The sequence below is a fragment of the Choloepus didactylus genome, chromosome 17 (genome assembly GCF_015220235.1).
Source record: "Choloepus didactylus isolate mChoDid1 chromosome 17, mChoDid1.pri, whole genome shotgun sequence".
Lineage (NCBI taxonomy): Eukaryota > Metazoa > Chordata > Mammalia > Pilosa > Megalonychidae > Choloepus > Choloepus didactylus.
The window spans coordinates 73,530,740-73,558,462 of record NC_051323.1 but is presented as its reverse complement, the minus strand read 5'-3'; the positions used below and the strand labels follow the sequence as shown (position 1 = coordinate 73,558,462).

Here is a 27,723-nt window from a genome sequence, read left to right as displayed (position 1 = left end):
CAGAAATTAATGTTGTGATAACCTAGTACTAAGGTCACTGAGTCACCTAGCAATGATTAATTTTGCATGTAGACCAGCATATTATTTATCAAGAATACCATTTTTGCATATTAATCTCCACAATGTGTATAAAAGAACATATTTTAAATTATTTAATTATTTTTAACACCCTGTAATGACTAATATAAACTAGATGAGTAAACCTGACAGTTTTAGAAAATCAAACTAAAATGAACAGATAGCATGAATTTATAGTAAAATATCAAAGTGCTAATGATTGACAAGCGCTATATCAGGCACTATCCTACATCACTATAGTCATATTGAATCATGACCATATAAAATGAGAAATTGTCTACATCATATAAACACTATTAATGATAGGACTTGTTTTTTTATTAAAATGGCAAGAATACAAATAGCTTAGATCAGTAAAATACAGTAGTGTTAAGGCTCAATAGTAACATTAAATCAAAGCCTACAGATAACTAAGAAATTTAGGAGATTTTGGGGAAATATAAAGAAACATCACTGAACTTGTTACTCTAAATTACAGACAGCTTCCACAGGCAAAAAAGTAAATAAATAAAATGGCAATTAGGTTGATTGCAGTACTTTAATTTTTAAGAAAGCTTATTAAAAATACAGATTTTAAAATCTTACATTCTTGACAAATATATCATCACCTACCTTTCTAAAAATAGGAGTAAGCACAATTGTAGAAAATGTATGTTAATTAGTCTTTGAGTTGTACACTTCTACTTTCTGCTTACTGAAGTCAGATTATGGCACGGAATTTATGTCAGGCTGGCTCCAAAATGTAACATTGGGTCCCATGCCAGTTTTGGTAAACTGTGCCTATTTTGGCAGAACTCCAGCCAAAGAAAGCATAAATCACAAAGAAAAAAATTTAACCAACCAATTATTTGAGATACCAAGAAAGGAAAGAAAATCAGTTTTGTAAAAACACTTTTCCCTCTTTTTATAAGCTTCTTTATTTACTCCGGATAGTTAACATAACAGTGTTCAATAGTGAAGTAAGCAGATTTTACACTCACTATTACTGTATGGATAGAAAGAGCCATATGCATTTTTGTTTTTATAAGTCATCTCAGATCATTGCGATATGGCACATGAGAACAGAGATTCAGAGGCACAATGTTAATAAATACATTTAACATTGGCAAGCATTCAAAAGATAAATGCAATCATATAGCAAAAAAATTCAGTTTGTAACTTTGAGCTTCCCCAAGGATGTGAAGAATCTTTTCATGTGTCAGAAATCTCTATAGCAAAGATTCCTATAAAAGAGAAAAAATTATGCAGATCAATATTTGTTAAATCAACTATTTCTCCATGCATAAAAACGTTATTCTAGCACTGCTCAGGCAAAACAAGATTTTCCCCCCAGCTTCTCTGAAGAACTGTATTACAATGTATTTTTTTTTCACTCAGAAAAAAAAAACTAACATTTATGATCCAAGTGGCAACGTTATCTCCTGATTTTTAGCCTAATTACCCAATTTGTAGATTATAGTGATCCTTTGTTTTCCTTTTTACCTTCCACTCTTTTTGTTATTTTTTTTCACTCATAGCAAAGGGAAAGTAGTAAAGAGGAAAAAAGTATAAGTCAAATTAATTTTATTAGTTTACAAATAATAAAATCCTTGAAGATTAGAAGCTACTTGCAGATGATATATTCGCCATTACCATGGAAAAAAATGAGAAATAGTTTTTAACTTATAGGAAAATAAAGTCTTTTTTGCAAAAATTTTCACAAGTTCTGCAGTTTTTACTATTGTCATCTAAGAAAATATCCCTAACAAATATTTTTAACAATACACATTCAGAACTCATGTTTAAAAAGTCCTGTAAGTACCCTTCAAAAGGAATAGAAAATAGTTCATCAATTCACCTAAACCAACTAAAACTAAAGAACAATTCATCTGATAATTAATTCAGCAAATGATACATTCACCTAAAATGAATGCTTAGTAAATTTATAATGTTTAATTTTGAAAAGGATAGCTTTAATCACTTTTGAGAATATTTGTATTCTTTTAGGTGTTTTTTTCAATTTCGCCTACTTTTGAACACTTAAAGGGCTTTTAAAGTCAACTAACATAAATTATAACCATCATAATTTCATATTTCTATTAAGTTCTTACAAAATATAGTATATCATTTATTAATATGCAAATCCATACCCTCAAATATTATTGACTTTTTTCCTGGCTTTCCATCCTTTTGTGAACTATATGAACTTATTAACCAAATTAACATACATAAAACATTCCATCATTTTTGTATAGGCAATAAGAATGATAAAGTTATAAAAGAAAATCAGGATATTTGTTTGTTTTATGATATCTTAATTATAGTGATAGATCACAAAAACTAACTGACACACACACGTCCCTGACTTTCATTCACTTTTCTCTTCTTACAGTGAAAAACTTGGAAAAATCAGATAATTAGCAGAAAGAACAAAACATTGACTAAAGCAGATGTACCACCACAAAACAACTATTGCTCTATTTGTAGTTATCACATTCCTACTGATAATTTCCTCATTCAAAATTATACTGTACATAAATTTGTTCAAACAAAAACCTGTACATGAATATTTGCTGCAAGTTTATTCATAATTGCCAAAAACTGGATAATGGAGAAGCCTAGACTCTGGAAACTGGAAATACAGACAAAAAAAAAGCTTACTCTTTCTAGCCAAGGATCAAGAAATGAAAGGCCTAATGGGGTCTGACAATACCCTCCCTATTCTAGCTAAACACCATGATAAAATCCACTGTCCCATACCCACCCCTCATCTTCCCTCCCACCAGTGCAGACCAGGTGGAGAGCCAGGGCAGGCTGTGCTCTGCTTTCCTGCTGGGGTGGTGCCAGCAGAGGCTGAACTTCCACCTCCCACCCAGCACTAGAAGGTGGCGATCCACCTCCCCTGTTGGTGTCGTGTCAGGCGAGGCCGAGGTGGAAGCATGGACTTCTGCCCTTCTGCTGGGTGCATGGGAGAGTGGGACAAGAATTTCAGAGAAATGATTTTAAGACCTTTATATGAAGTTCCTAGATAAACCCCTATGATCCCCACATGAAAACTGACAGTTAATGCAACAAAAGATTAGAGAAATGTTACACAGTGTGGAATCTGAACCAGACCAGCATACAAACAAAGCAGATCAAGATAGCTCTAAAAACAAAGACTCTAAAAACAAAATTGTAGTTGGAACCACAGTCCCCTATGATCTGTGTGCTAAACCAAACAGGATGACTGCCTTACAAAAAAGAAGATTAAATAGGAACCAGAGTCTCACATCATAATACCCAAAATATCCAAGATATAATTTAAAAACACTCATCATACTAAAAAACTGGGAAAATAATAGCTTGAATGAGAAAATACAATAGCCAGACACCAACACTGAGATGCCTCAATGCTGGAATTATCTGATAAAGGGTTTTAAACAGCTCATAAAAAGGCTTCATCAAGCTATTATGAACATCCTTGAAATACCTAAAAAAAATAGAAGATTTCAGCAGAGAAACTGAAGATATGAAAAAGAATCAAATGGAAATTATAGCACTGAAAAGTAGAGTAGCAAAAATGAAAAAAAAAATCACTGGATAGTCTCAATAGTTAAGCTGATGACAGAGGGAATGAGTGGGTGAACTTGAAAACAGAATAGAATTTGAACACAGAACTCAACTGGAACAGAGGAAAAAAAGACTAAAAAGGTAAATAAACAGCACCTGAAGGAACTGTGGGGCAATATAAAAGAGCTAACATTCATGTCATCAGAATCCCAGAAGGTGAGAAGAAAGAATATGGTACTAAAAAATATTCAAAGAAATAATGTCTGAAACTTTCCCAAATTTGATAAAGTCACAAACCTAGAGATTCAAATTTTTAAAACTGTAAAAACAGGTATTACTCAAAAATACTACAGACAAATCAAAGTGGAATTCTCAAAAATGTTCAATTTTATGCACATAAATTTGGCAAGATAGTTAAAATAAACCAATTCCTCCGAAACCACAACTACTAAAAGTCAATCAAATTTAAAAGTTCTACAACTATTTAAAGAAATTGAATTCATAAAAAAAGAAAAAAACTTCCCCCCAAAGAAATCTCCAAACCCAGATGGCTTCACTGGAGAATTCTACCAAACATTTAAGAATTAGCACCAATTTTGCATGTCTTCCAGAAAATAAAAGAGGAGGGAACATTTCCTAATTCATATTATGGGGCTAGCATTACTCTGGTCCAAAGCCAGACAAAAATAAAACTATAGACAAATATCACCCGTAAATATACATGCAAAAATCCTTTAAAATGTGAATCAAATTAGCAATATATAAAAAGAATTACAAACCACAACTGAGTAGGGTTTATTCCAGAAATAGAAGGGTAGTTCAATATTTGAAAATCAATGTCATTCACCATATCAACAGGCCAGAAAAGAAAAATCACATGGTCATATCAAAAGATGCAGGAAAAGCATTTAACAAAATGCAATGCCTACTGATGGCTTAAAAAAAAACTCTCAGTAAAACAGGAATGAGGGGAAATTTCACAACTTGATAAAGAGTATCTACAAAAACCGAAAGCATCATGGTGAAAGACTGAATGCTGTGATCAGAAAGAAGATAAGGATTTCCCATTCTCCTCACTTCCTTTCAACGTAATACTAGAAGTCCTAGCCAGCAAATAACACAAGAAAAGGAAATGAAAGGACTTCAGATTAGAAAGGAAGAAATAAAACTCTCCTGATTTACAGATGACACAATTGGCCTAAGCAATTTATAAAAATAAAACTAAAAAACATCTTATAAATAATAAATGAATTCAGCAAGGGTGTAGAACAAACAAAAAACCAATCATATATCAATGTACTAACAATGCACATGACAAGTGGAAAACAAAATCAAAAACAAAATACCATTTGCAATAGCTCCTCCCAAATTAATATTTAGGTATAAATATAGCATAGCATTGATAGGATCTGTTTGCTGAAAATTACAAGAAGCTGATAAAATAAATCAAAGAACTAATAAAAGAGAGACATTCCAAGTTCATAGATTGGAAAATTCAACATAGAAAAGATTTCAATTCTCCCCAAATTTATATGCAGATTTAATGCAATTCCCATGAAAATTCTGGTGAGATTTTTTTGAAGATATAAGATAAACTTATTTTAAACTTTGTATGGAAAGGCAAAGGACTCAGAATAGCGAGAACAATTTTGAAAAAAGAGGAATAAAGTAGGAGGAGTCACTCTACCTGATTTTAAGACTTATCATATAGCTACAAAAATTAAGAAAATGCAGTATCGGCAGAAAGTTATATGCATAGATCATTGGAACAGAATAGAGAACCCTGAAATAGACCTATATAAATATGAGGAACTGCTTTTTGATAAAGGTGCAAAAGCAAATTCAATGGAGGAAGGATAGTCTTTTCAACAAATGGTACTGGGGCAATTGGACATCAATAAGAAAAAAAAATTAACCTTGACTGAATCCTCATACTTTAAACAATAACTTATTCAAAGTGGAATACAGACTTAAATGTAAAAAGTAAAAATATAAAACTTTTAGAAAAAATAATGAAAGGAAATCTTTGGTAAGAGTTCTTGGACACCACACCAAAGGAAGGTTTCATAAATAAAAAAAAATTGACAAACTGGACTTAATAAAAATAAAAAACTTTTGCTCTAAAAAAGGCCCTGTTAAGGTGATGAAAATGTTCTGGAATTAGATAGTGGAAGTGATGGCTGCACAACTCTGTGAATATACTAAAAATCACTGAATTTTGTAAATTAAGAGAGTGAATTTTATGGTATATGGTATTATGTCTCAAATTTTTAAAGTGTATATCTATTTTTAAAAAAACTCAGTGAAGAGGATGAAAATTCAAGCTACAGAGTGGCAGAATTCATTTACAAACCACATATTAAATAAAAGATATATAACTAAACAATAAAAGAATTCTTAGAACTCAATAATAAAAAAAATCTGATTAGAAAACAAGCAAAAAACATGAACAGACATTTCACCAAAGAGGTTATACTGATGGAAAATAAGCACATGAAAAGATGTTCAGCACATTAGCCATTAGGGAAATACAAATTAAAACCACAGTGAGATTACCACTCCACACCTATCAGAAAGACTAAAATTAAAAAAGAGTGATAATACCAAATGTTGGAGAGGGTGCAGAGAAGCTGGACCATTCATACCTTGCTGGTGAGAATGTAAAGTGGTACAGCCACGCTGGAAAATAGTTTAGCAATTTCTTATAAAACTAAATATACACTTACCATATGGCACAGCAGTCACTCTCCTGGACATTTATCCCAGAGAAATGAAAATTTATGTTCATACAAAAACCTGCTCGTGAATGTTCTTGTCAGTTTTATTCGTAATAGCTGCAAACTGGAAACTCAGAAGTCCTTCAGTGGGTAAATGGTTAAACAAGCTGTGGTACATCCAGTCCATGGAACACAATCCAATAATAAAAAGGAATGAACTAATCTATCACTTCCAGTAATTATATTGTGCTTTGTGCATTATTGTCCTAAGACTATTGTGTGTGTGTGTGTGTGTGTGTGTGTGTGTGTGTGTGTGATGGGATTAAGTATTGAGTAATTATTTAGTAGCCTATTGTTTATGAAGTTATTCAAGTTAAATGAAGACAGATACATATGGAAAACAGAAGAGTTTGAATAAAAACCATAATCCTGAATTGAATTCAAGTTACTGCTAAGAATTCATAATGTATTTTTTAAAAACAAAATAAAACAGAAATTTCTACCTTTGTCCACAGGAAAGTCCTAAAAATAATGAGCAAACAGTAACAATGAGCAACTCTTATGTCCATATTGTAGCCTTGAGAAACTATTTTCTATAAAAAGAAGTCAGTGTTCCTTGGAAAATGGCTGGTTCTAGACCAAGGAGGGAACTGGTTGAAGATGAGACCGAAATATCTTGCTATACCTAATGTTAAGGAAGCTATAAAAGGCTATTAGGAAACACATTTAGCAAAGTAGTGGGATACAAGATTAATGCACATAAATCAGTAATGTTTCTATATGCTATTAATGAACAAACTGAAGAGACACTCAAGAAAAAGATACCATTTTCAATAGCAACTAAAAAAATCAAGTACCTAGGAATAAACTTAACCAAAGATGTAAAAGACCTATACAAAGAAAACCACATAACTCTACTAAAAGAAATAGAAGGGGACCTTAAAAGATGGAAAAATATTCCATGTTCATGGATAGGAAGGGTAAATGTCATTAAGATGTCAATTCTATCCAAACTCATCTACAGATTCAATGCAATCCCAATCAAAATTCCAACAACCTGCTTTGCAGACTTGGAAAAGCTAGTTATCAAATTTATTGGAAAGGGAAGATGCCTCAAATTGCTAAAGACACTCTAAAAAAGAAAAACGAAGTGGGAGGACTTACACTCCCTGACTTTGAAGCTTATTATAAAGCCACAGTTGTCAAAACAGCATGGTACTGGCACAAAGATAGACATATTGATCAATGGAATCGAATTGAGAATTCACAGATAGACCCCCAGATCTATAACCGACTGATCTTTGATAAGGCCCCCAAAGTCACTGAACTGAGTCATAATGGTCTTTTCAACAAATGGGGCTGGGAGAGTTGGATATCCATATCCAAAAGAATGAAAGAGGGCCCCTACCTCACACCCTACACAAAAATTAACTCAAAATGGACCAAAGATCTCAATATAAAAAAAGTACCATAAAACTCCTAGAAGATAATGTAGGAAAACATCTTCAAGACCTTGTATTAGGCAGCCACTTCCTAGACTTTACACCCAAAGCACAAGCAACAAAAGAAAAAATAGATAAATGGGAACTCCTCAAGCTTAGAAGTTTCTGCACCTCAAAGGAATTTCTCAAAAAGGTAAAGAGGCAGCCAACTCAATGGGAAAAAATTTTTGGAAACCATGTATCTGACAAAAGACTGATATCTTGCATATACAAAGAAATCCTACAACTCAATGACAATAGTACAGACAGCCCAATTATAAAATGGGCAAAAGATATGAAAAGACAGTTCTCTGAAGAGGAAATACAAATGGCCAAGAAACACATGAAAAAATGTTCAGCTTCACTAGCTATTAGAGAGATGCAAATTAAGACCACAATGAGATACCATCTAACACCGATTAGAATGGCTGCCATTAAACAAACAGAAAACTACAAATGCTGGAGGGGGTGTGGAGAAATTGGAACTCTTATTCACTGTTGGTGGGACTGTATAATGGTTCAGCCACTCTGGAAGTCAGTCTGGCAGTTCCTTAGAAAACTAGATATAGAGTTACCATTCGATCCAGCGATCACACTTCTCGGTATATATCCGGAAGATCGGAAAGCAGTGACACGAACAGATTATCTGCACGCCAATGTTCATACCAGCATTATTCACAATTGCCAAGAGATGGAAACAACCCAAATGTCCTTCAACAGATGAGTGGATAAATAAAATGTGGTATATACACACGATGGAATACTACGCGGCAGTAAGAAGGAACGATCTCGTGAAACATATGACAACATGGATGAACCTTGAAGACATAATGCTGAGCGAAATAAGCCAGGCACAAAAAGAGAAATATTATATTCTACCACTAATGTGAACTTTGAAAAATGTAAAACAAATGGTTTATAATGTAGAATGTAGGGGAACTAGCAATAGAGAGCAATTAAGGAAAGGGGAACAATAATCCAAGAAGAACAGATAAGCTATTTAACGTTCTGGGGATGCCCAGGAATGACTATGGTCTGTTAATTTCTGATGGATATAGTAGGAACAAGTTCACAGAAATGTTGCTATATTAGGTAACTTTCTTGGGGTAAAGTAGGAACATGTTGGAAGTAAAGCAGTTATCTTAAGTTAGCTGTCTTTTTCTTACTTCCTTGTTATGGTCTCTTTGAAATATTCTTTTATTGTATGTTTTGTTTTGTTTTTTTAATTTTTTTTTCATACAGTTGATTAAAAAAAAAAAAGTTAAAAACAAGGAAAAAAATATGTAGAGCCCCCTTGAGGAGCCTGTGGAGAATGCAGGGGTATTGGCCTACCCCACCTTGATGGTTGCTAACATGACCACAGACATAAGGGACTGGTGGTTTGATGGGTTAAGCCCTCTACCATAGGTTTTACCCTTGGGAAGACGGTTGCTGCAAAGGAGAGGCTAGGCCTCCCTATAATTGTGCCTAAGAACCTCCTCCCGAATGCCTCTTTTTTGCTCAGATGTGGCCCTCTCTCTCTAGCTAAGCCAACTTGAAAGGTGAAATCACTGCCCTCCCCGCTACGTGGGATCAGACACCCAGGGGAGTGAATCTCCCTGGCAACATGGAATATGACTCCCGGGGAAGGATGTAGACCTGGCATCGTGGTACGGATAACATCTTCTTGACCAAAAGGGGGATGTGAAAGGAAATGAAATAAGCTTCAGTGGCAGAGAGATTCCAAAGGGAGCCGAGAGGTCACTCTGGCGGGCACTCTTACGCACAATTTAGACAACCCTTTTTAGGTTCTAAAGAATTGGGGTAGCTGGTGGTGGATGCCTGGAGCTATCAAACTACAACCCAGAACCCATGAATCTTGAAGACAACTGTATAAAAATGTAGCTTATGAGGGGTGACAATGGGATTGGGAAAGCCATAAGGACCACACTCCCCTTGGTCCAGTTTATGGATGGATGAGTAGAAAAATAGGGGAAGGAAACAAACAAACAAACAGACAAAGGTACCCAGTGTTCTTTTTTACTTCAATTGCTCTTTTTCACTTTAATTATTATTCTTGTTATTTTTGTGTGTGTGCTAATGTAGGTGTCAGGGACTGATTTAGGTGATGAATGTACAACTATGTAATGATACTGTGAACAATCGAATGTACGATTTGTTTTGTATGACTGCGTGGTATGTGACTATATCTCAATAAAATGAAGATTAAAAAAAAAAAAAGGCTATTAGGAATATGTCAAAAGGACTCACAAACCAATCTGAAGAGACTCCCAAAGGCCAAAGTTGTGATTATTTGAGCTTTGATAAGGTTAATAATTGCAGTGGATTGAAACCCATCAAATGTGTTAAATCCATGATTTCACAACAATTTTTTAGAAAAGTAACTGTTCACCAGAGAAAAATGCTAGTGAATGTACTCTTAATTTTGAAAACTGGTAAATAAAGAGAAATGATCATGGAAAAAAAAAAGGGAATGAACTATTGATATACACAGCAGCTTAGGTTACATACTGAATACAATTCCATCTATATAATATCCTCAAAGTGACAGAATTGTAGAGATGAAGAAGAAACTAGCATGTGCCAGGTGTAAGAATGGAGGAGGGGGAGGCTGTGACTATAAACGGGTATCAGGGGGGTGAGTGCTCGGCGGGGATGGAACAGCTCAGTATCTCGTTTGTGGTGGGGTACATATAAGAACTAGCGAAATCTGAATAAGCCCTCCAGTCTCTAATCACGGCACAGACATCGTTTTCCTGGCTTGTAAGATACTACCACTGGGGAAGCCGGTGGAAGGACACGTGGGATTCTCTGCACTGTTTTTGCAACTATCTATTTGTCTATTGAGATTTCTCAAATGCATCATGCTGAGTGAAAGTCAACTCCATTTATATGACATTCTGGAAAAGGTGAAACCATAGGGACAGGAAACGAATCAGTAGTGGGGGAAGTAAATTAAGTACATTGACTATTGTATAGGCATAGGTGTATGTCAAAGAACACCATTTAAAATTAACAGTAACAGGTTAAGAAAAATGGGGATTGTTAAAGTATAAATACAAAGATAATTGCTATATTCAAACCTTCCTAAATACCAAAAGAGAACAATTTTAAGCAGAGAGGTCTAACCAAATGGAGGAAAAAAAAAAAAAAAACAGTAAATATCACATAGTACACACAGTAATAATCACAGCTTAAGATAATATGAAGAGTTGAGATTAAACCTAATAGTCATATCAATAATATGAATAGGCTTAACTTACCTATTTTTAGAAATGAATTTTTCAAAAATGGCTCAGGAAGGTCATTCTGGAGGTAACTCTTATGTGAGCTTCAGCCAGATATCAGAAATTGCCACTGTATGTCAAGCCCCAACCAACGGTATTCCTGAAAACCCTAAAGAAAACCCAGGGCTCTATCTGACTCTGTAAAAGCTTTACTTATTAAGTTTATTTTCCAGAAACTTGAAACCTCCAGATTGTTCCTATGCCAGATAAGCCCTGAAACTTAGAGGTACCAGTTTCTCCCAGAACATCAACCAGTTGCATTCCCCTACCCCATAATGTCAATACCCCTTTTCAACATAAAGTTAGGAAGGTCATTGTCCAAATATCCCTGAACACTGAGAAAATGATCAAATGAGAGGGACGAGTTGTAACAGAGAAGTCAGGATTTAACAAATGATTATGATTATTGAATCATTATATAGATATTTCTTTTTAGTTTCTAGTATATTAGAACAGCCAGAAGGAAATACCTGAAACTGTGGAACTGCAACCCATACTATACTTTGAAATTTGTTCTATAACTACCTGTTAATCTGTATTTTTAAATTTATCACTTTTCTGTATAAATACGTATATTTCACAACAAAAACTTGTTTTAAAAATGACTCAGAAAGAAAAACTCAAATCTATGCTGTATACAAAAGACATACTTAAAATGCAGTGATTCAAAAAGGCTAAAAATAAAGAGATTGACAAAGATTTATCAGACAAATAGAGACAATAAGAAAAGGGGTTGCAACACTGATTCCAGACAAAGTAGACTGCAGCTCCCCCATCCCCATCCCCCAAAAAAAGCACCAGACAGTTTATTCCACAATGAAGTTATGACAGTTCAGAATATCTATGCAACACATTCCATAGTAACCACCTATAAAATAAAAAATTATAGGAGATGCAAGAAGAAATAGAAATATACTTATTATTAGAAGACTTTAACATGCCACTCAGTATAAAACAGATCAAAGGGCTAAAAATTAAGTTAGGATATAAAAGATCTAAAAAACATAATCAAAAAGGTAAATATTTACATATATGTTGATAAGAATTCTGATAAGAAAGAATATCTCTTCTTCTCAAATGCACATGAAGCGTTCACAAAAATTGATCACACACCAAATAAAGCACAAAGAAAGCATCAATAGGTTACATAAAGTAGAGCTATTACAAACAATATTCTGTAATCACCATGTGGGAACACTAGAAATTTAAAATTAACCAAGACACACTTTAAAAAATAAAAACCTTCCAAGTGAAAATGAAAAGATTTTCTATCTAACAACTCTTGGGTAAAAGTGAAAATACAAATAGAAATTTCAGAATTTCTGAAATATAATGATAATGAGAACACAACATATAAGAACCTACAAGATACATTTAAAGCAGTAATCAGAGGAAAATTCATGGCCCTAAACATCTACATAAATAAAACTGAAATAATGGCAATAAATGAATTGAATTCCCAATTTAAAAAGCTCAAAAAGGAACAAAGTAAATGGAAAGATAGCATAGGTAAGGAAATAATAAAAATAAAAGCAGAAATTAATAACATAAAGAAACATAGAAGATCAATAAATAAATCAAAATCCTGGTTCTTTGAAGCAATAAACAAAATAAACAAAGCAGTGGCTAATGTGATCAAGGGAAAAAGTGGGGTAGCACAAGTATACCAAATAAATGACAATGGTGTAAAAACTGTTGAATCAAAGGGAATTTTTAAAGCCATGAGAATAAAGTCTCACTTCTATGCAAATAAATTTGAAAACCTAGAGGAAATGGATAATTTTGGGGGCAAATAGTAGAGACAGAATGCATAAAAAGACTGATTTCCAAAGAAGAAACAGAGAAAGTCATCAAGGAAGTGCACCACAACAAAAGAACCACGGTGTCACAGGTGGCTTCACAGGTGAATTCAATTACGTCTTTGGGGAACAGATAGTCCCAGTGCCGCATAAATCATCTCAGAGCATGGTAAATGAAAAACTTCCAAATTATTTTTTCAAAGCAAAAAACAGCATTGATAACTAAGCCTGATAAAGATAGCACAAGAAGAAAATTACAGACCAATATCACCTATGAATATTGATGCATAGATCTTAAGTAAAATTTTAGCAAGCATTAAGAAAATAACCATGATCAAATGGAGTTTACACAAGAATTCAAATATGGCTCTATATTAGAAAACTAATACAAGCCACCATAGTAATATATCTAAAGAGAAAAACCAAATCTCCATAGAAACTTACAAAGCCTTTGATAAAATTAAACACCCATTCCAAATTAAAAGAAAAAATCCCAAGGAAACAGGAATGGAAGGATACTATACCTTAGTCCTAAAGTGAGCCTCTTAATGGCAAAGCCTAGAGGCGTTCCCATTAACATCAGAATCAAGGCAAGGATGTCCACTTTCTCCACTATTATTTAACATTATTCTGAGGGTATAGCTAATGCAATTAGGCTAGGGGGAATAATTCAAACCCTAGGAATAGAAAAAGAAAAAAAAAGATCTCTTCTGCAGATGATATCAGAGTATACTGAGAAAACCTCTGAGAGTCGATGTCAAAAGTTAATGAAACAGAGGCAGGGCCAAATGGCAACATAGAGAGATGTGGAATTTAGTTAGTCCTCTAGAGCAACTAGTAAATAGCCAGGAACAACTGGTACATATCCTGGAACAACTGTTGGGGGACATCCATGACTGGACACACATCATACACCAGCCTGGAATGGGTGGAACGGCTAAGATCGCAGCATAGAACTATAAGTAAAGCTCCCCAAACTGTGGAGCTGGCACCCACTGGCATGGAAGACTGAGTTGCAAAACTTTGCTGAAAGAAAAAGAAGCAGTCCCTGCCAGGAGCAAGGGAATGTAGCTCAACCAAGCTCCAACTGTGGTTTTCATTAACAAATCTGGACTACTGAATACAAGCTATAAGCACAGATAAACCTGGAGCAAGCAGAAAAGGAATCTAAGGTTTCTCCCAGCAGAAAGGAGACAGGGTTGATGGAAAAAAAATACATAAATAATTTAAAACAGAGGCTTTTGGAGACAGCTGAGCTCAGAATACTGGAAAATAGCTGTGTTGGTGTCCCAAGAAAAAGGGCACAGAGAACAAGGTACCAACACCAGTTGACCAGCAAAACTGGGGGGCTGGAGACTGGCTCTGAAAAGGGCTTTCTCTCTTTTTCCTTTTTTTTTTTCCCTCATTCTAAGTAGCTCATTAGAGAAAGCCTCAGGCATTTTCAATTGTCAGCATTGACCCAGGCAAGGGTGGAGATAACAGAGACAGAGAGACAAAGGAGGAATTCAAGTGGAGAAGATAACTCCCTAAAGGGTGTATCTTCCACAAGAAAAGGGGTCGGTGGGTGGGGGCCCAGCTCAAGTGACTGCCCTACCTCAGAGAATTCAGATCCCAGGGCCTGGGGAGAAAAAAACCCAGAAACAACTTAAGCTTGGCTTCTGACACCCTCGCTCCTGGCCAGGACGCGGTCCACTGAGAATTAAAAGGACCACACCTCTTTACAACAGTGGGGAGCTACAGGCTGACAAGCACCATCTTCTGGCAGGACAGGAAAAGCACAGAGTCTAGAAGACCCACAGGAAAGTCTGACGATCTTCTGGGTCTCATCCTCAGAGAAACCTGATACTGAATACAGTCTCGTCCTGAGACCTGGGCCTATCTGGTCTGGGAAAATCTGATTGGGGTAATCAAAAAAACCAGATCCCTAGACAACAAAAAATTATGAATCACATTAGGAAAAATGAAGATATGGCCCAGCCAAAGGAACAAACTTACACTTCAACTGAGACACAGGAAATGAAACAACTAATTATTAATCAAACAAATCTCCTAAATCAATTCAAAAATCAAATCAATGAGTTGAGCGAAGATATGACAAAAAAGATGAAGGACATAAAGAAGACATTGGGTGAACATAAGGAAGAACTTGAATGTTTGAAAAAAACAATTGGCAGAACTTATGGGAATGAAAGGCACAATACAAGAGATGGGAAACACAATGGAGACATACAATAGCAGATTTGAAGAGGCAGAAGAAAGGATTCATGAACTGGAGGACAGGACATCTGATATCCTAAACACAAAAGAACAGATAGGGAAAAGAATGGAAAAGTATATGCAGCGTCTCAGGGAACTGAATTACAACATGAAGCACATGAATATAATTTAACTTTTATGGTCAGTTTATTCAAACAACATAATTACATGATGGTTTGTACAAGTTAGTGTGAAGCCCAATATATTCCAGAGTAATTTGGGCAGAGAATAAAAATGTATTTGCAAAGCCCCCTTAAGGGACTGGGGGAAAATGTGGAAATATTAAATTTCCCTACTTGGGGAATTACTGATATTCTCATAAGCACTGGGGACTACCAATTTAGAAGGCCAAGCCTCGTTCTTGGGGCTTACCCTTAAGAAGTTTGGTACTTCAAAGGAGAGGCTAAGCCTACTTAAAACTGTGCCTAAGATTCATCCCCAGAGAACCTCTTTTGTTACTCAGATGTGGCCTCTCTCTCTAAGCCAACTCTGCAAGTAAACTCATTGTCCTCCCCTCAACATGGGACATGACTCCCAAGGGTGTAAATCTCCCTGGCAATGTGACACATGACTCACAGGGATAAGCTTGGCCCTGGCATTGTGGGATTGAGAAAGCCTTCTTGGACCAAAAGGGGGAAGAGAAATGAAACAAAGGTTCAGTGGCTGAGAGATCTCAAATGGAGTTGCAAGGTCATTCTGGAGGTAACTCTTATGCATTATATAGATATCCTTTTTTAGTTTTTAATGTATTGGAATAGCTAGAAGGAAATACCTGAAACTGCTGAACTGCAACCCAGTAGCCTTTATTCTTGAAGACGACTGTATAACTTTATAGCTTATACTGTGTGACCATATGATGGGAAAATTTTGTGGCTCCCACTCCCTTTACCCAGTGTATGGACAGATGAGTAGAAAAATGAGAACAAAAAGTAAAGAATAATAGGGAGGGATGGGGGGTATGGGCTGTTTTGGATGTTCTTTTTCACTTTAACTTTTATTCTTATTCTTTCTTGTGTGTGGTAATGAAAATGTTCAAACATTGTGGTGATGAATGCACAACTATATAATGGTACTGTGAACAACTGATTGCACACCATGGATGACTCTATGGTATGTAAATATATCTCAATACAATTGAATTTTTAAAAAATTTAGTGAAACAAAAGAATTCAGCAAAACAGGATAGAAAGTTAACACACAAAAATCAATATAATTTATATACACAGGTGATAACCAGTTAGAAGATGATAATGAACAAGAAAACCTCATTTATCATAGCAAGAAAAAAAATTTAGGAATACACTTAAGAAATGTGCAAAACTACAAACCATTCCTGAAAGACACAAAAGCAAATTTGAACAAAGGAAAAGACATCTCCTTTTCAGTATTATTAAGATGTCAATTCTCCCTAAGTTAATTTATAAATTTAATGTGATCCCAATAAAAATTCCGCTGGGCTTTTTTTTTTTTTTGCGCTACATAAGTTGACCCTAAAGTTCATATGGAGAAATAAAACACAAGGTAAACACTTGAAACGAAGAGCTCTGAAGGGGCACTTGGCTTCTGGTGTGCTGGAGCTGGTTCCCGGCTGAATTTCACGAGCTCATGGTTAAATCCTCATAGCTTGAAAATGGTCATGGTGGGAGCATTTATACCACAGAAATGACAAGTGCTACAAATCAGGGTTTTGCACCCCCCTTCCTCCCTTTGAAGAGCTAGTTTATCAGCATAACACTGGACTAGCCCTACAAGATTGAGAATACCATGAAGTCTGAATAATTAGAATAGTGTGGTACTGGCACATGAATAGACAGATGAATGGAATAGAATAACAGAAAGTCCAGAGAGAGGCTTGAATCACTGGGACACAGTCTTTTTAATGAATGATCTTGGGACAACTGGATAGTCATTTGGAAAAAGATTAAGTTTAGATCCTTTTCTCACACCATATGCCAAAATAAACTCCATAAATGGATTAGAAATCTAAATATAAGAAATAAAACTCCCTAAGTACCAAAAGAAAACAATGGTGAATTCCTCTATCATCTAGGTATAGGGAAATACTTTCTAGCTATGAATAGAAATCCAGGTGCATTACAGGAAAAGACTGAAAATTTAACTACAGAAATATAAAAAGTTTTACATGGCATATAACACTATAAGTAAAATCAAAAGACAAATGATAAACTAAGAGAAAATACCTGCAACATATATCACTCTCACCAATTTGTAAAAAAAAAAATTTAACTTGAGATAAAAAGACCAAAAATCCTTTAGAAAAATGAGCAAAATAAATGAATAGACAATCCACAAAGAGATATAAAACTACCCTTAAACACCTTCACTCACAGTAAGAGAAATGCAAATTAAAACGACACTGAAATACCATTTCTCACCCACCACATTGGAAAAAATTCAGTAGCTCGTCAGTACACTCTGCTGGCGAGTCTATGGGGAAATAGGCACTCTCACACTTTGCTGGTGGGAATGCAAAATGGAACAACCCCTATGGAGAGGAATTTAGCAGTATTAAATAAAACTACATATGCTTTTACCCTTTGACCCAGCAATCCCAAGGCTAGGAATTTATTCTGAAGATACAGCACCAATAATACTAAACTAACAAACCTGATGCTATTGCAAATGAATACCATAACCACAGAGGAAGGGAAAAGAAAAGAAAAATTAATCCAAGTAATTTATTAACACAGTATTTGACTATATACCCTTAAATCTCGGGCAAGGTATTGTGTGGGGTAGGAAGGAAGCATTACAAACAGATCCTGGAACTTTTCTTAAGTTGTTCTGTTTATTGTAGTGACAGGGGTGAAGATATTCTGACACTATTTCAGATACATGCTGGAATTAAGCAAGTGAGTAGAACAAGGAATATACAAATATGAAGCGAGAGAAGGTAAGAAAGAAACCTGTGAGGATGGTTTGGAACTGGAGGTATTGGCTGTGTGTGTGTGTTAAAGAGAGAAAGAGGAACCATTTGTTAGAGTATGAGTGCATGAGACAGCACATGTGCGTAGATAGAGCAAATGGGGCAGAATTTTAACAATAGTGAATATCAGTAAAAGGATATGCAGATGTTTTTGAATTATTATTTTTTCAACTTTTTGTAAGTCTGAAATTATTTCCAAATGAAAAGTTTTTTTTTTTAATTTGTAATGGACAGGAGTATGTTTAAAATATTTTCCTCTAAAAAACTAGCCTATTAGTATCCTAGAGCAAATGTACTTTATTGTGCTATAATAACCAACATTTTGTAATAGAAATACATGAAAAAGTTTTACATTGAGGAAATAAAAAGAAAACCAGAATTATAAAATATAATTATGCAAACATTAGATAAAATGTCAGACATCTTTAACTTTAGTTATAATGTCTATATAAAACTGTAATGCAATTATCAAAATACTTTATTTTTATGTCAACATATCTCAGCAATCATGGTTAAATATCTTTAGTAACACTCAACTGTTTTTTGAGTTTCCTCATTTCCGCAAACATTCACTGAATACATTGCTACATGGTCTCAAAAGAATGCACCTTAAAGTACTTACTCCTCTAATGACCGATCTAGGCCCCGGTCAGGGGACCAATGGTGAGCACGTTCTGGTGAATGACATTTTGTATTTGGCTTTATTGTAGTATTCAAATGATACGCATTACTTGAATAATTCTGGCGGCGAAGTTCTTGTACAGCTCTCTCCCTAAAGCAAAATAGTGATGCTTTTAAATTTTATATTCAGTTATATTAAAGCTGTAGCTCGTAGCTCAAATCATACTTTAAAATCTAACCATCATGTAAGGCATACAGCTGGGTCAATGAATCTGGAGGACACTATGTTGAATGAAATAAGCCAGAAACAAAAGGACAAATATTGTAAGGCCTCACTAATAGATACTACAATGAGCAAATGCTGAAAACTAAAACTGAGGGCATAGGTTATCAGGGGATAGAACATGGGCAGAGATCGGGCAATCGACAATGCAGGAGTACAGAATGTTCAACAAGGCTTATTGTAAAGGTTCCTAGATTGTAAGCTCTTACAGAAGTCACATCTATTCCTGAGTTTTAACTGCTATTTAAAAGATGTTTATTTGGTACAAAACTTATATTCTCTGCAGCACACTATCTAATTTAACTTGTATGGTCAGTTTATTTAAACAACATAATTACATGGAACATAGAATAGGGAATGAGACCTTGTTATTCTGTATAGGCTCATGTAATTCCCCGATACACCCCAGAGTATTTCGGGTAGAAAATAAAAAAGTATTTGCAAAGCCCCCATGAGGGACTGGGGCAAAATGTGGAAATATTAAAATTCCCCATCTGGGGAATTCCTGAAATTCTTGCAAGTACTGGGGACTCCCAATTTAATAAAGCAAGCCCTCGACTGTGGGCCTTGCCTTTATGAAACATTCCTGCAAAGAAGAAGCTAAGCTTACTTACAATTGTGCCTAAGAGTCACCCCCAGAGAATCTCTTTTTTGTGCTCAGATGTGGCCTCTCTCTCTCTCAGCCAACTCTGCAAATAAACTCATTACCCTCCCCACTACGTGGGACATGACTCCGAGGGGTGTAACTCTCCTTGGCAACATGGGACATGACTCCTGGGAATGAGCCTGGCCCTGGCATCATGGGAGTGTGAAAGCTTTCTTGGAACAGAAGGGGGAAAAGAAATGAGACAAAGTAAAGTTTCAGTGGCTGAGAGATGTCCAAAAAAAATAGGTCATTCTGGAGGTTATTCTTATGCATTATATAGATATTCCTTTTTAGTTTCTAGTGTGTTCAAGTAGTAGAAGGAAACACCTGAATCAGTTTAACTATAATCCAGTTGCCTTGATTCTTGATGATGATTGTGTAACTATATAGCTTTTATCATGTGACTGTGTGATTGTGAAAACCTTGTGACTGACATTCCCTTTATCCAGTGTATGAGTAATTACATATATATATATATGTATGTATAAAAAATAGGGAAGGACAAGGGTAAGGGGTATGGGATATTTTGAGTATTCTTTTTTATTTTTATTTCTATTTTTTTCTTTATTTTGGAGTAATGAAATGTTCTAAAATTGATTGTGGCGATGAATGCACAACTATATGATATTGTGAGTCAATGATTGTATACTTTCAATAGATTACATGGTGTGTGAATATATCTCAATAAAATTGCATAAAAAGAAATCTAAGCATCAAGAAGTAACCAAGCTCTGGTGTTACCTAGAAAAGAGTGCTTTCCAGGCTGAACATTGCAGAGATAAACTTACCTTTCAAAGCGCTCTGTCCCTAGTTGTCTTTTGGTGATATCTAAATCAGCTTCCAATTGTGTTACTACATTTCTGAACTGGGCCACATCTCTACTCTGAATGGCCCTGTGTGAAAAAGGATAAGAGTAGCTGATTAAACTTTCATTTTGGTAATATGGCTATGACTCCTACAGTACATTAAACCACTTTGGTAATAGTTTTTCAGCTGGACCCAAGCCAAATTGGGATTTGTGTGGATAAAGTATTAATACATTTAATTGGCATTTAATATGTCAATTTTAGATGTAGTAAATGTGCAAAGTAGCCTAGCTGAAAAGCCTAACAAGTCCCAGTCCCATTCAATTAAACACTCTCTGTCTCAGTTTCCCCAGTACAGATGGAGTAGTATTATGCACTCTATCCACTGAAAATCATGTTAATAAAAGTACTTTGAAGTATTGTATAAATGCAAAGTTGTAGTATGAGCAAATGATTAACACTGGAATTTACTAGTAGCACCATGATTAATATGGTCTTTTATATATAAATTCAACCAAGTGTGTTATATATACTAATAATGAAATTGAAATGCACACCATTAAACACACAAAACTCTTCAATTTAACAGGATCTTCCCTAGGGCTAAATGATGCCTCAACACCATCATAAGGAGGAAAACGACAGAGATGAAGGCTGCTTGCGCAGAACATTCTATCCTCTTTTCTTGCTTTCAGGATTACATTATAGACCAATGAAACCTAAACTTTAGAAACTAAAAACACAAAAGTTTATCAGGTTTACCAGTTCTATGTGATAGCACACTTGCCAGCTGGTCTAAAAAAGAATGTACCCCTTGGGATGGGAGCGTTGGCATAAGGCAGGTTTCCGCCTACCACCTTGAGCAAGTGATTCTGCAGAACCGCTAGGGGATATCACAGAAGCCCAGCTGCCGTGACTGACTCAGTCACAGCTGCCACAACCTGGAAGCAGCTTCTGAAGGAAACTGGCCCTGGCCCCGCAGCCTCTGCTTAATCAGGGACTCCTGTGCTGAGTAGATTCCTGAGGCCATGATTCCTATTCTTCAGGCCCCAGGCTCAGACAGCAGGCAGCGTTAAAGCTGGGTGTAAAGATGTACTAGATGGGATGGGTAAGAGCAGGTGCTAGAGTCCCACAGTATTTTGTGAGTAGTGAGCAAGTTTACTAAGAATGCATGCAATATCTAGGCAGATTTTTCCACCCAAGCCTCCAGCCAGGGATGATGTACCGTGCTAGTGATGCTAGGGATGCTAAAAAAAAAAGCCAAAATCAGTGCTCAGGGGATGGCTTCGGTATCCCGTGGCTGCAGGAGCTCTTCCAGGTGTCCAGTACACACTTGCATGTGCATCAGGACTACTACATGACACACGCAAAGACTGGCAGCAGTAACAGGTGGCTCCATAGATACAAAAACCCTTCTGCTCTCAGAAGTGCATAACTGTTTCTAATCTGGTTATAATATTTCCTATAGGCACTATTTTGGATGAGATGTTCTATTATACTCAATGCATTATTGGAAACCATCAACAGAGATGGTTAAATTTATATTTAGATAACAAAAACATTTTATAGAAATAAGTACTAAACCGTAGGCAAGTCACATTTCTGGGCCTCAGTTTCATTAATAGAAAATTATGGGGGCTAAATGCCTAAATTTCAGTTCTTAAATTCCACTAATTTATAAAATACCAAATTTTAATAAATATGACTCAATATTATTATACTGCTAATCAACTCACATTTTATTTTCTGCCAAACAAAGGTGTTCTTTAAGAAGCTGAATTTCAGATTCTTTTTCTTGAAGCGCTATCTGAGACTGATATTCTTTGTCTCGATTGGCCACCAGCAAAGCTTCTAGATTCTGCATGGAGATTCTCTCATTTGTCATCTGACTCCTGAGGAGTTCTATTTCAGAACGAGCAGAATCTAACTCATTCTCCATCTGTACAATAGGAAGATATCTACACTTATTCCCATTCATTTACTTCAATTGATACATTACTAGGGACTCATAAAATCTGCATTTTGTTATAAACTTAAAAGCACTTTCAATTTCTTAATTTGAAATTTTATCCTCCTTACCAAATACACACACACACACACGCACACACACACACACGGTATCAGTTTTCCCAATTCTCTAATCACATAAGAAAATTCATTTTGAGTACAGAATTATTAATCTCAAACTGCAAGCAATTTCCATTGTAAGCTTTGATATTTCTTTATATATTTCTGCAAGACTGACAAGGTGATATCTATGACTACTGTTTTGTCCTAATGTCAGGTGAGTTACAAACACCTGACTACCTCCTTATGGAAAGTCATTTTGTATTCCATAGTTAAGAAATAAAAGGAGTAATTGCACATTCTCTCTTTTGAAATAACCTATGGAAAAGTTTTCTTTGGGAAAGTTATCTTGAGCCTAGAATATGCTGTGTAAGCCAATTTAAGTCAATTGTTTCTTCAAAAGAAGGAAGATCAGGCATTACTATTCAGAAAAATATATAGTCCATATCACATAATATACATTATAATAAATTCTAAATGCATTTAAAGAATTAAACATGAAAAGACAAACTTAAACCTTTAAGAAAAGAGAAGTGAATAAAAATGAAATTATTGAGGGAAAAAGGTAGGTAGAACTTTCTAACCTTATAAATACAATGGAAAAATGTTATGTTTGACCACATAAAAATAAACATTTTGATAATATAAACATAACCAAAATTTAAAAGGAAACAACAGGAGGCAAATAAACTCAGTAAATACAACAAAGGGGTGATATCTTTATTATAAAGAATTATACAAATTGATGAGAAATACAGTCTAATGATATGACTAGAAAATTTACAAAAGAGGAAATACAACTTAATTGGCAAACTGATAGGAAAAATTGTTTTTCCCTTACTAGTAATCAAAGAAACACAAATTAAAACAAGATGCTATTGCTAGTTTCTTAACTTTGGCACTACGGACATTCTGAGCTAGGTAACAACTTGGTGTGGGACATCCATCCTGTGCAGCACAGGACGCTGACAGCAGTCCTGGCCTCCAGCCACCAGAGGAGGGGGGCATCCCCAGACCCCAGCCGTGAGGATACAAAATGCCTCCAGCCACTGCTAAGGGTCCACTGGGGGAAAAAACGGCTTGTGGTTAAACCACACGCTGTTCTAGAACTGGTAAATTTGTTAGTGTTGATGAAAATTAAAGTGATCAATCTTACTTTGCTAGCAGGAGTACAAAATGGAGCATTGTTTTCTTAAACAGCTTTATTAAGATATAATTTATATGCCATCTGACTTACCCTAGTTCAATGGTTTTTAGTACATCAACAGAGTTGTGCAATTGTCACCAGAATCTAATAGAACTTTTCCATCATCCCCCAAAAGCAAGCCAGTACCCGTTAGCAGTCCATGACCACACACACCCCATGCCCGGCCCTAGACAACCACGACTCTACTTTCTGTCTTTCTCGATTCTCCGATTCTGGACATGTCATATAAATAATATCATACAATATGCAATCCTTTGTGACTGGCTTCTTACATGTGGCATAATGTTTTAAAGAGGCATCCATGTTATAGCAAGCACCAATACTTCATTCCTTTTCATTGACAAATTCCTTGTGACCACACACACCCCATGCCCGGCCCTAGACAACCACGACTCTACTTTCTGTCTTTCTCGATTCTCCGATTCTGGACATGTCATATAAATAATATCATACAATATGCAATCCTTTGTGACTGGCTTCTTACATGTGGCATAATGTTTTAAAGAGGCATCCATGTTATAGCAAGCACCAATACTTCATTCCTTTTCATTGACAAATTCCTTGCAAAGATATTACAAAGATATACCACAGATACCCATTCATTAGTTGAGGGACATTTGAAGTATTTCCACTTTGGGCTATTATAAATAATGCTGATATGAACATCTATGTACAAGTTTTTGCATGGATATATATTTTCATTCCTCTTGGACAGACAGTATCAGGATTTCTGGGCTGTATAGTACTACTATACATATTTTTAAAACATTTTTAGAAACTGCCAGGCTGTTTTCCAAAGCAGCCACACCATTTTACAAATAAGAATGTTCCGATTTCTTCACATCTTCACCAACATTTGTTATTGTCTGTCTATTTTAGTTATAGCCATCCTCCTGGGTGTGAAGTGGTATGGTTTTGATTTGCATTTTCCTGAGAACTAATGACATTATGCATCTTTTCATGTGTTTACTGGCCATTTCTATGTTTTCTTTGGAGAAATGTATATTAAGGTCCTTTCCCTCTTTAAACTTGGTTATTTAGCTTTTTTATTATTTAGTTGTAAGAACTCTTTATATAATCTGGGTATGAATCCCTTATCATATACATAATTTGCAAATATTTTCTCCCATCCTATGCACTGTCTTTTCACTTTCTTGGTGATATTGCTTACAACACAAATATTTTTAATCTTGATGAAGTTCCTTTTACCTACCTTTTTCTTTTGTTGTTTGTGCTTTTGATGTGCATCTATGAAATCACTGCTTAACCCAAGGTCATGAAGATTTACTTCCATGTTTTCTTCTAAGACTTTTATAGTTTTAGCTCTTATATTCAGGTCTATGATTCATTTTAAGTTAATTTTTGTATATGACATGAGGTAGGGATCTAGCTTCATTCTTTCCATGTAGAAGTTTAGTTGTCCCAGTACCATTTGATCAAAGGACTATTCCCCCCCCCCATTGAATTGTCATTGTTGCAACTTTTCGAAAATCAATTGATCACAAATGTGAGGGTTTATTTCTGGACTCTGAAATTCTGTTCCGTTGCTCTCTGTGCCTATTCTTCTTATGCTAGTATTACACTGTCTTGATTACTGTAGCTTTGCAGCCCGTTCTAAAATCAGGAAGTATGAGTCCCTCCAACGTTGTTCTTCTTTGTCAAGATTGTTTTGGCTATTCTGGATTGCTGGCATTTTCTTATGAATTTAAGATCAGCTTGTCAATTTCTGCAAAACTGCCACCTAGAACTGATAGGGAATACATCGAATCTGTAGACCAATTTGGGGAGTATTGCCATCTAAACAATATTAAGTCTTCCAATTGATACACGAACATTGAATGTCTTTCCATTTATTTAGGTTTTCTTTAATTCTTTGACAATATTTTATACTTTTGCAAAGTACAAGTTTTGTACTACTTCTGTTAAATTTATTCCTTAGTATTGTATCTTGTTGATGTCATTGTAAATGGATTTGTTGCCTTAATTTCATTTTCTGATTGTTCACGAGTAGTGTATAGAAATACAATTGATTTTTGCATATTGATTTTGTATCCTGCAACTTTGCCAAACTCATTCATTAATTCTAACAGTTTCAGTGGACTCATTAGGATTTTCTACATCCAGGATTATATCACCTGTGAACAGAGATAGTCTTATTTCTTTCTTTCCTATCTGGATGCTTTTTATTTCAATTTCTTGGCTAATTGCCCCGGCTAGAGCCATCAATACAGTGTTGCATAGTTTTGGTATGCTGTGCTTTCATTTTCCTTAATCTCAAATTATTTTCTTTATTCCTTTATGATTTCCTTTGTCACTCATTGGATTGCATAAGTGTGTTGTTTAATTTCTATATATTTGTGAATTCCCCAAATTTCCTTCTGTTATTGATTTCTAATTTAAGTCCATTTTGGTTGAAGAACATACTTTGTATTACATAAATTATTTTAAATCTATCGCTTGTTTTTTGGCCTAGTTTATGGTTTATCATGGAGAATCTTTTTAAATTAGTTAAGAGAAGAAAGTAGAAATATGTAATTATACTGTATTTTACAATTTACTACATAATTACTGTTATCAGCACTCTCTAGTTTTTCATGTGGAGTTGAAACACTGTGTTGTTCTACTTGCCCCCAGCATAAAGAACTTCTTTAATATTTCTTGCAAGAAATGTTTGCTGGCAACAATTCTATTTTTGTTTATCTGGAAATTTGTAATGTAAGATTTTGGGGTGATGGCATTTTTCATTCAGCACTTTCAATATGTCAATCCACTGCCTTCTGGCCTACATTCTTTCTTTTTTTTTTTTTTTTTCAATTTTATTTTGAAATAAATTCAAACTTACAGGAACAGTTGCAAAAACAATACAAACCCCATACATAGAACTCCAGCATACCCCGACCCCCCTTCCCCGATACCCTGATACACCAACTTTAGCATCCTGTCACACCACCATTTCTTTTCTTTCCCTCCTCCCTCCCTCCCTATCTATCATCCATCATCTATTGCTCTGTCTTCTGAACATATGAGAGCAAGCTGCACACATCCTTGAACAAACAATATAATTCACATATACATTTCCCATGAACAAGAACATTCTTTTATGCAATCCCATTAAGCGCAGCTAAGAAGTTCAAGAAATTCAACATTGATGCAAAGCTTACATTCTGTATTTCCTTTTTTTTTTTTCTTATGTCCCAAATGTGTCCCTTTGAGCCTCCTCTCCTCCATCCTCAGATCCCATTCAGGATCATCCTTGGCATTTAACTGTCATTATCTAGTTAGACCATTTTTTTTTTTTTTCAGTTGTGGAAACATATATACAGCCTAAACCTTCCCATTCCAACCCCTCCCTAGCCTTCCATTAGTGGGATTAATCACATTTAGAATGTTGTAATGCTATCACCTTCCCACCATCCATTACTAGAAATTTCCATTCACCCCAAACAGAGACCCTACACTCATTTCTCATTTCTCAATTCCTCATTGCCCCTTCCCCCACTTCTCATAACCCATACTCTACTTTTCATCTCTATGGTCATATTCTCTGATACTTTCTTTGTGTTTACTGTGGGGCTTAAATTTAACATCTTAAATCTATAACAATCTTGTTTTTCTTTGATACCAACTTAATTTCAATAGGACGCATAAACTATGTTCCTATACTCCTCCATTCCCCCACCTTTATGTAGTTCTTGCAAAAAATTACATATTTTACATTGAATCCAAAACCACTGATTTATCACTACAGTTTATGTATTTTAGATCCTGCAGGAAGTAAATAGTGGAGTTACAAATAAAAAATACAGTAGTATTGTTATTTATATTTACCATGTGATCTTTACTGGAAATCTTTATTTCTTCATGTGGTTTCAGTCAATTGTTTAGTGTCCCTTCCTTTCAGCCTGCACAATTCCCTTTAACATTTCTTACAGGACTGATCTACTGTGATGAAGTCCCTCAGCTTTTGATTATCTGGGAATGTTTTCATCTCCCTCTC

General features: G+C 35.2%; 1 protein-coding gene across 4 annotated transcripts in view; it reads right to left on the bottom strand.

Moving 5' to 3' along the window:
• Positions 1 to 242: 242 nt before the first annotated feature.
• The window catches only part of TSGA10 (testis specific 10), a 125,291-nt gene continuing 97,810 nt past the window's right edge, over positions 243 to 27,723 (bottom strand). For all 4 annotated transcript variants that reach the window (XM_037806572.1, XM_037806570.1, XM_037806571.1 and 1 more), the window contains 4 exons: positions 22,189 to 22,391; positions 20,435 to 20,539; positions 18,719 to 18,868; positions 243 to 1,301 (listed from right to left, as the gene is read on the bottom strand). In XM_037806572.1, the coding sequence (XP_037662500.1) occupies positions 1,277 to 1,301; positions 18,719 to 18,868; positions 20,435 to 20,539; positions 22,189 to 22,391 (483 nt within the window). In that variant the 3' untranslated portion in view covers positions 243 to 1,276. The remainder of the gene's footprint in view (positions 1,302 to 18,718; positions 18,869 to 20,434; positions 20,540 to 22,188; positions 22,392 to 27,723) is intronic.